Source organism: Temnothorax nylanderi, unplaced genomic scaffold (genome assembly GCF_030848795.1).
Source record: "Temnothorax nylanderi isolate EJ_2023f unplaced genomic scaffold, tnyl_v1.0 TNYL_tig1178_pilon, whole genome shotgun sequence".
NCBI lineage: Eukaryota > Metazoa > Arthropoda > Insecta > Hymenoptera > Formicidae > Temnothorax > Temnothorax nylanderi.
Window position 1 is genome coordinate 7,719 of NW_027250240.1, and position 9,479 is coordinate 17,197.

Genomic DNA, 9,479 nt, shown 5'->3' on the forward strand with positions numbered 1-9,479 from the left:
TCGTGTCATTTCAAAGAATTCTTCATGATCTGTCTCATACGCTTCTTTGAATTGATTATTGAAATATCTCAAATCACTTCTGGATCTATTTATTGGTCTTACCCACCATCTCCTTTTATGTCTCTTTCTCAGATATAAATATATCGATGTCAAATGCAAATATACACTCGATAACAATAAAATGCTAAAAATTGCGCGTGATTCCATATTCATAAACGGACAGATAACCTCTCACTATCATGCACGAACTTCTGTATTCTGATTGGTTATTATGTTACAACCTAGCGACTTGCGACAAGCTATGTACTTCTTCTTCTTCTTATATTTGCATTGGCTCCTGCCTCTAGTACGAGGACAATATGGCCAGCATTTACCCCTGTTTGCGTAAAAGTCTGAATGACTGTTAGCGTGGCAAAGTCTAAATGGAAATCACTAAAAAACTGAGTGAGAATCAATGCAGACAGTATCAGTCGCAATACTTAAAAAATTTTCGTTCCGGACAAAACACGTCCGAACAGGTCCGCGCACGTTGAGCGAATGCAAACAAGCTATGTAGACAAGCATCATGACATGCGACTCTGCAATTTTAAGACTGCGACCTAAAGTTACGACACTGCGACCGCATTGTAGACCCAGCATAAGAGTTTTGAACTGTAATGTAATATGCATAAATAAACTTATTATATAAGATACACTTAAATTCTACGTTTACAAAATATTCCCTACGCGTAGCTACGTAAAAAAATGTATGGCTCTGAAAAAAAATTATATTACAAGAAATTGCAGTCTCGTAAAGCCACCTTGAGTCGAAGTACTGAAACCTAAAAAACAAATAGCACTGTTATAAGATAGTTATAGGAAATATGTTAATACATCATATAAAATTTGTAACTTAAAAAAATTAAACAACAAATCTCTCTCTTTCTCTCTTTATCTCTTCTTTTTGCTTTCTGTATTATATTATACATGTATATTTCTGTTTTTCTATTTCGATGCTTCTTTTTTTCTTTCTTTTTCTCTTAATTTTTTGATTTGTATGCTTTATTTCTTTCATTTATTATTATAACTCTTGAAACGAATATCCTACTTTATTTTTGAAAAAAATTCATAAAAATTCAATAGGCCGATATAGGCAGCTGAATTTTGTTTTATTCAGTAAATAATACTTTTATGTATAACCTCCAAAAAATTTTAAAACAGCATTTTACGGCAATCTATTACTTTTTTATCTAACAATTCAAATTTTCTATTTCTAACAATTTTCTATTTAACAATTAATTCCCAGAAATTTTTTCACATATTTTACTAACCTTCAGATGTTGATTCCATTTTGTTCCGCTTGATTTTCTTTACTTCAAAAACTTTCACACGTTCGTAACGAAAGCGTCCACCGTCCGCTCTGTATCTACAATAGTGCAGCGCTCGACGAAGGCCACATTCCGACTGAGATTGAGGAGAGGATTTAGGGAAAGGAACGTTACTGTGAACGGTTTTCGTTTCTTAGGGGATCCCTTTAGCCAACCCAATGATGAAAAAACCCTAACTAGAAACTTTTTTTTTTCGACTTTTGGCCGCACAATGCGGGCTTCGGCCGCACTGTGCGTCACCATAAAGAGTCAACAGTTAACAGTTAAAAATAATGCGTCTGAACTGTAATAATGGAAATAAATGTAGAATCAATTAATAATGTTTTCCAGTACCGTAATGTAAAACCGTGTAAGAGACAATAAGTGTAATACTTATACGTACTGAGAATAATGTGAAATCAAGCTGTAATGTTTACATGTACCGTTCGTTTATTTAATGTAATTAATTAGGCTGATGAAGGCACGGTGTTGCCGAAACGTCCCATTTTAACATTGTTAATAATATACATTTTTAAATTTTGACATCTTTGTTGCTCGTTATTGGCCGGTAACCTTTATTTCTTTGAAATTAATAAGTTGTAAATCTTAATCAAATTTCATTAAATTCAAATAAGACTTTTATATGTTCTTAATATGTTGAATTCAAATAAGACCTTTATATGTTCTTAATAAGTTCTAAATCTAATTTAAATTTAATTAAATTCAAATAAGACCTTTATACGTTCTTAATGAGGCTTTTAAGGCACAGCGCACCTGGGGCTGGATCCTTGAATTTATTTGCAAGAAAAACGTATGCAGAAATTCTGCTCTTATAGAAAAGTTGCAATAGGGGGACTTCCGTTTCCGGTTGGTTGGGTGCGAGACGAAGAATTTGGTGTGTGAAAAGCGGAGTACGAGTGTGAGAGGTGGAGTGAGAGAGAGAGAGTGTGACGAGCGAGGGGAGAGATCGGAGAGTGAGAGGGAGGGTGTGAGAGTGGAGGAAGCGTGGAGGGTTCAGTGAGAGAGCCCGGAAAGGCAGAGGAGAAACAAGAAGGTTGAGGTTAGAGAGGCAGACGTGGAAGGAGGAGAGTATAGAGCGCTAGGGTAAAGCTAGGGAATTCTGGGGAGTTCGGGAATAGCACGGGGAAGCAGTACGGCCATAGAGTAGGAGGATAGGAGATGGCACAGTTCGCGGATAAATTAGGGAAAGAGAGACGCGGTAGTACGGGGAACATAGATGAGTTTTTCAAGAGGAAAAGGGATACAATGGAGGAGGGGGCTGAGAAAGGAAAAGAAAACAAAGACCTTTTTAAGAAAAGCAAGAAGGTTGAGAGAACGCCGCCAGGGGGAGGAGATATGGATACGAAAGGGTTGCTGAGAAAATTAGGAGAGGAGCTGAGGGAGGGGCTAAGGGGGGTGAGGGAGGAATTAAAAGAGGTGGCGAAAGGGAGGCAATGGTGGAGGAAGTGGAGAAGATAAGGAACGAATTAAGAGCGAGAGAGGAGAAAAGGAGCATGGAGAGAGAGGAGTTCAAGAAGAGAATAGAAGATTTGGAACGAAAATTGGAGGGGATGAGGATGGAGTTAAAGGAGGGAGGTCACGATGGAGGAAAAGGTGCAGAAGGAAGCGGAGGAGAGAGAAGGGAGGAGGGGAGGGAGGAGTCTGATTGGAAGGAGAGGGTAGAAAGGCTGGAAAGGAGGTGTGAAATGAAGGAGAGGGGAGAAAGGAAGAGAAACATTTTAATAAAAGGAGTAAAAAAGGATGCGGGAGGAATGAAGGGGGGAATAGAGGAGGTGATGAAAAAGATAGGAGTGGAGGTTAAGATAGAGGAAATTAGAAAAATAGATGCGGGAAGGAGAGAGAAGGGAGGTATGGTAGTGGTAAGAGTAGGAAGTGAGGAAGAGAAGTCAAGAATAATGAGAAATAAGTGGAAATTGAGAGATGGAAGTACTTGGATAGAGGAAGATTTAACATGGGAAGAAAGGAGGATTAAATGGAGGGTAAATCAAATTGCGTGGAAGGCAAGAGGAGAGAGTAAAAGAGTGCGGATAGGACAAGGAAAGGTATGGATAGAGGGGGAGTGGTGGGTGTGGGATGAGGTAAGAGATGTGCTCAGGGATAGTAGAAGGAGGTGTTGGGAGGCGGGGCAAGGGAGAGAGGAAGAAGGCAAGAGAGACGAAGGACAAAAGCAGGGGGAGTAGAAGAGGGAGAGGGATCGGATAGGACAGAGGAAAGAGAAGTAGAAAAAAAGAAGGAGAAGAGGAAGGAAATAGAGAAAAGATTGGAGAGGAGAAGGGGGAGGAGGAAGAGAGGGGGGAGAGAGAGGAGGGAAGGAGAATATTCAAGGTGGCGGAAGATAAAGAGATAGAGGTCAGAAGGAACGAGGAAGGGGGGAGAAGGACGGATTGGAGGATAGTATTCTGGAATATAGCAGGATTGGAAAATAAAGATAAGGAATTCTGGGAGGGGCTGAAGAAGAAAGATGTGATAGTCTTGACGGAGACGTGGATAGGAGAAAAGGGCTGGGAAAGAGTAAAGGGTAGGCTGCCAAAAGGGTACGAATGGGGAGTGCAATGTGCGAAGAGGAAGAATAAAAAAGGGAGAGCGATGGGAGGGATGTTAATGGGGATGAGAAAAGGTTTAAAGGAGAAGGGAACTGAAATAGAAATAAGTAGGGAGGGACTGATAGTTGGAAAGGTAAGGATAGGTGGGGAGAGCTGGAGGTGTATGAAAAGAAGGAGGAAATGGAGGGGATCATGCAGGATTTAGGACAAATAATGGATAAAAAAGAGGAAGGAAGGTATACGATAATTGGGGAAGATTTTAATGCGAGGACTGGAAAAGAAGGAGGAGGTGTAGAAGAGGAAGAGCAAGGTAGTGGATGGGAGATGGTGTGGGGAAGAAAATCGAAGGATAAGAAGACGGATAAAGAGGAGAGACTTTTGGTGAGGAGCATAGAGGAGAGATGGGAAATATTCAATGGGAGCATAAGAGGAGACGAGGAGGGGGAATTCACTTTCACAGGAGGAAGAGGTGCAACGGTAATTGACTACATAATAGGAGAAGGAGAAGTAAGAGAGAGGGTCGTGAGCATGACGGTGCGCGGTGGGGGATAGAGTGGACTCGGACCATCATCCATTGGAAGTGATATTGAGAAGGGGGAGTGAGGAGAAAGATAGAGGGAAAAGGTGGAAGAAAAGAAGCAGGGGAGTGTGGAATGAGGAAGGAGTAAAGGCGTTCACAGAAAAAATAGGGGAAGTTGAGGAAAGTGGGAAAGAGTTAAATAAGGAATGGGAAGAAATGGAAACAAGAATAGCAGAGGCGATAAAAGGGGTAGAGAATGAGATGAAGGGAAGGAAAAAGGAGAGGGTTGGGTGGTGGGATGAGGAATGCGGAGAATTGAAGAAAGAAGCGAGAAGAGAACTGAGGGAATGGAAGAAGGAAAGAGGAGATGGCAGTGTATATAAGGAAAAAAAGAAGGAGTTTAAGGAACTATGTAAGAGGAAGAAGGAAGAGGAGAACAGGAGGTGGGAGAGAAAAGCGGAGGAAGCAAGGAGGGAGTCAGAGGTATGGGAGATAGTAAATAGAGAGAGGAGAAAAAGGAGGGGAATAGAGGAAGGGATAGAGAAGGAAGAGTGGAAAGAGCATTTTATGAAGTTGTTAGGAGGAGTGGAGGTGAGGGTGTGACCGGACGGCACGAGTTAAGCCCGATTCCGGCGGATAATATTCCTATCGAACGGTCGCCACTCGGTTTAACCTCTGACTACCGAGAAGGTAAATTCGCACCAACGCCCTGTTTCTCGCCAAGACGCTAATGTTGCTCCTGAGTTTCAGATTGATGTCCTTGCTGGATCACCGTTGCTGTATCCCGTCTCCAAATCCTCGCTTATTCGCATACTGGATAAAGGTTCGTCTCGATAACTTATATTAATTATGTGCTAATATTCTTCTTCTGTTGCAGGCCCTGCCCAGGATGGATCGTCGTTGCTGCTGATCGTCTCCGGATCCTCGCTTTACATCGCATACCGGATCGCCGCTGGACAACGAGGGATCATCGCCAAGGGACAAGGTAAGTAGAAGGTAAGTTCACTAATTATATAATTAACCTTGAGACTTTCTTTAAGAATTCCCTATTCTTTAATTTCAGATCGTTATTTCAGCTTTACAGATCGTTTCACAATTAATAAAGGTGCTTCACAATGGAGTCGCCACACTTCGGTGTGAGTCGCGCTTTATTTGCAATAATTTTCCGCAAACGCCTAATTTATTGATCCCAGTGGATTAAATATCACTAATGACGATGTTCGTACAATATCTCGTAGTCGCGAGACCCAATGTCCGCGATGGTAGTATACTCGATACGCACTAAGTCGCCACCGTTCTATTTCACTATCACGGATTGTTAATTCGATAATAAATTATCTCTCACTATTGTCGAGTGAGTGTTTTACGCGCGTTCACGCGGGAGTTCCCGATTGTAATGTACCGCTGATGACTTTCGCCGTGTTATACTCTAGCGATATCCGCTGCTACGCGAGACACGTCCGTACGCTACCGCGATACTCGAGAGACTGCCTCGATCGGCCTATCTCGCGCTGGCTCCCCACCGCGCCGAGCCATCCCTACTCCCGGGTTGTTTTCGTCGTTCGCCGTGACGTCACAACTTTCTCTTCGTGTTTTCGCATGCGCCCCCATACCGCCGCGCGTGATTATCACGCTTGTCCCCGGTGCCCCTGTTTCGAACGCTCCCGGGTGGAAATTTCCACGCGCGGTACCATGTGGAGGACCCCGCTCGTCGGTATCGCTGCACCAGGTTTTCACCTTCTCCATCCTTGCGGCGCCGTTGACGCCGTCCCGTGCGCACCGCCCCGGGGATGTCCCTGATGACGATTTCGGGCCGATTCCCTGGAGAAGATGTCCGGGTGCTGTGCAGGTTGTCGGCCGTTGACGCCGACCTGTGCGCACCCCTTTGGAGGTGCCGCCGATGGTGATTCTGTACCGACTTCCTGGAGAAGTCGCCCGAGTACGTTTCTGGTCGTCGGTCGTTGACGCCGACCTGTGCGCACCGCTTAGGAGGTGCTCTGGAACACGATTCCGGACCGACTTCCTGGGGAAGTTGCCCGTGCGTCCTTTTGGTCGTCGGCCGTTGACGCCGACCTGTGCGCACCTCTCTGGGGACGCTCCGTAACCAGATTCCGGGCCGACTTCCTGGAGAAGTTGCCCGTGTGTCCTTTTGGTCGTCGGCCGTTGACGCCGACCTGTGCGCACCGCTTAGGAGGTGCTCCGGAACAAGATTCCGGACCGACTTCCCGTGGAGGATGCCCAGGTTCCTTCCTGGTGGTCGGGCGATGACGCCGACCCTATAGATGGGTGTCCCAGGTCCCTGTGGGGTAGATTCGGACCTTCGCACCTGGGGAAGAGGTCCCCTTCTGAATTCAATGCGCCGCCGACGACGCCGACCCTGTGGTCGCGCGTACCAGGTCCGGCTGTTACCTCCCCGAACCTTTAATCCTGGAGATTGCCGCGGTTTGATTTCCGCGCCAGCGCCCTTACCTATTTCGGCCGCCCCTTGCTCCCGCGCGTACGGCCCTTTCCTTGAGAAACACGCTAGCCACGGTTTTTGTCCTGTCGACCGCCGCTCCTGCGAAGCGCGCGGTCGCAAGGGTGAGGATGGGGAAGGTAGAGGGGAGGGAAGAAAAGGAAGGGGAGGAGGAAGGTGAAATAAGTTTAGAAGAAATGAGGAGGGTAATGAGGAAGCCAAAGGATGGAAAGGCAATGGGGTTGGATGGGATTCCTGGTAAAGTATGGAAGCGTGGGGGAAAGGAATTAGAGACCTGGGCATGGAGGTTTATCAACAAGATATGGAAGGGAGGAGGATGGCCGGAGAATTGGAAGGAGGGAATAATCGCGCCAATCTTAAAGAAAGGGGAGGGAAAAAGAGCGGAGGACTACAGAGGGGTAACTATAATGCCGTCGCTGTATAAGGTGTACACTGCAATCTTGGCAGAGAGGTTAAGAGAGGAGCTGGAGGGGAAGAAAATAATACCACAAAATCAGACAGGGTTTAGAAGGGGAATGGGAATTATAGATAACATTTATGTTTTGAATTACTTGGTGAATAGAAGGTTGGAGAAGAAAGGAGGAAAGCTGATAGCATGTTTTGTGGATCTTAAGGCGGCTTTCGACTCGGTAGATAGAAGAGTTTTAATAAAAGCAATGAGAGAAAGAGGAATAAGGGAAGGGCTGGTGAGAAGGACGGAAGAGATTTTGAGAGAGACGAGGAGTAGGGTAAGGGTAGGAGCCGAAATAGGGGTAGAGTTCTGGACGGGGAGGGGTGTAAGGCAGAGGTGCCCTCTGAGTCCTTTACTATTCAATGTGATGTTAGCGGATATGGAGGAAGAAATGGGTAAGGTAAAATGGGGAGGGATAATGGTAGGAGGTAAGAGGGTATATACGTTGGCGTATGCGGATGATGTAGTATTAATAGCAGAGGATGAGGACCAAATGAGGAGCATGTTAGAAAGGCTGGAAAGTTATCTAGGGTGGAAGAGACTAGAACTGAATGCGGAGAAAACGAAAATAATGAGGTTTAAAAAAGGCGGAGGGAGAGAGAGCAAGAGAAGATGGAGATGGGAAGGAAAAGAAATAGGAGAGGTAGAAGAATTTCGGTATTTAGGCTACGTGTTTCAAAGGAACGGAGGACAGGAAGCACAGATAAGAGAAAGGATTAAGAAGGCGGCCGCGGTGATGGGAAAGGTCTGGGGGATAGGGAAGAGAAGATTTGGGAAAGACTGGGGAAAAAGATTGTGGCTGTTTGATAGACTGGTGTGGACGGTAATGGGATATGGAGCAGAAGTATGGGGATGGAAGGAGAGGGAAGGAATGGGGAGATTGGAGGAAAGGTATATTAGATGGGTTCTGGGAGTAGATGGAAGAACACCGTGGTACTTAGTGAGGGAGGAAGTGCAAAGAGAGAAGCTAAGAGGGAGGGCGGGGATGATGACATGGAGGTTCGAGAAGAGATTAGAGGAGGAAAAAGGAAGTGAGCTAGCAAGGTTATGTTGGGAGGAGGTGAAGGGAAGGGAGAAGGTAGGGAGAGCGGGATCAAGTTGGGAACGGGAGAGGGAAAGTTTCTTCGAAGATAGAGGGGTGGGGTTGAAAGGGCTGGAAAGGCTGAGAGGAGAAGAAGATGAGTGGCATTACGCTCTATTCCGAAGGGATAAGGAGAAACAAAGGAAAGAGAGATGGGAGAAGATCGAGAAATCAGAATACAACAGATGGTACAGGGTAATAAAAGGTGAAGGTATTCCGGGGTATTTGAAGAAGGGGTGGGGTGAGAGCAGATGGAGAAGGGTGGCAAGGTTTAGATTAGGGAATGAGTTGAGAGAGAGCAGGTATTGGGAGGGAGAAGAGAAGAAGAAGTGTAGGATGTGTGAATATAAGGAGGAAACGTGGGAGCATGTATGGGAGGAATGTAGAAGGTGGAAATCAGGAGGAGGTAGCTGGCAGGTAGCGGTGATATGGGTATTGGGTGAGGAGGGGGAGGGTGAGGGATGGATGAAGGAAATAGAGGAGGAAAGGATGGAAGTAAAGGGGAGTTGGGAGAGTAAGGAGTAGGAAGGTATTGGAGGCAAGGAGAAAGGAAGGGAGCAGATAAGGGTGAAGATGGACGAGGATAAATCGGTGGAGATGAGGGTAAGAGAAAGAGAGGAGAAAGAGAGGAAAAAGAAAGGAGAAAAGAAAGGAGAGAGGAGGAAAGCAGGAGTTCGAGGAGGCCCGAGGAGGACGAGATTACGGAAAGGAGGGAGGAGAACCTGGCCCACGAAGAAGGAGGGAGCTAAAGGGATGCGGAACTGGAGGAAGCGGAAGAAGAGGACCAGAGGGGGGCCGGACGGAGGAGGAGGGGAAGGGAAATAAGATGTAAGGTCGCACATGGCCAGGGCGCGGAGGGGAGTTTTACACAAGTTGTAAGAGGTTTGGGTACGTTCCTCACAAAAACGCCTTGTAAACCCTGTGGGGATATGCAATAAACTTATCTACTACTTATCTACTACTAGAAAAGATGCAAGTTGATTAACTAAAAGCCATGCGATCAACTTGCAACTTTTCTGTAAGAGTAGAATATGCGCATAC

At 45.6% G+C, this 9,479-nt stretch overlaps 1 protein-coding gene across 1 annotated transcript; it reads left to right on the forward strand.

Moving 5' to 3' along the window:
* The first annotated feature begins 7,562 nt into the window (after window positions 1-7,562).
* LOC139786877 (uncharacterized) lies at window positions 7,563-8,963 on the forward strand. The gene has a single exon (XM_071725998.1). The coding sequence runs from the start codon at window positions 7,563-7,565 to the stop codon at window positions 8,961-8,963; it is 1,401 nt and encodes a 466-aa protein (XP_071582099.1).
* Window positions 8,964-9,479: the final 516 nt, after the last annotated feature.

Excerpts from the sequence above, each read along its gene's own strand:
- LOC139786877 (XM_071725998.1), top strand. The coding sequence starts at position 7,563 with ATGAGAGAAAGAGGAATAAGGGAAGGGCTGGTGAGAAGGACGGAAGAG.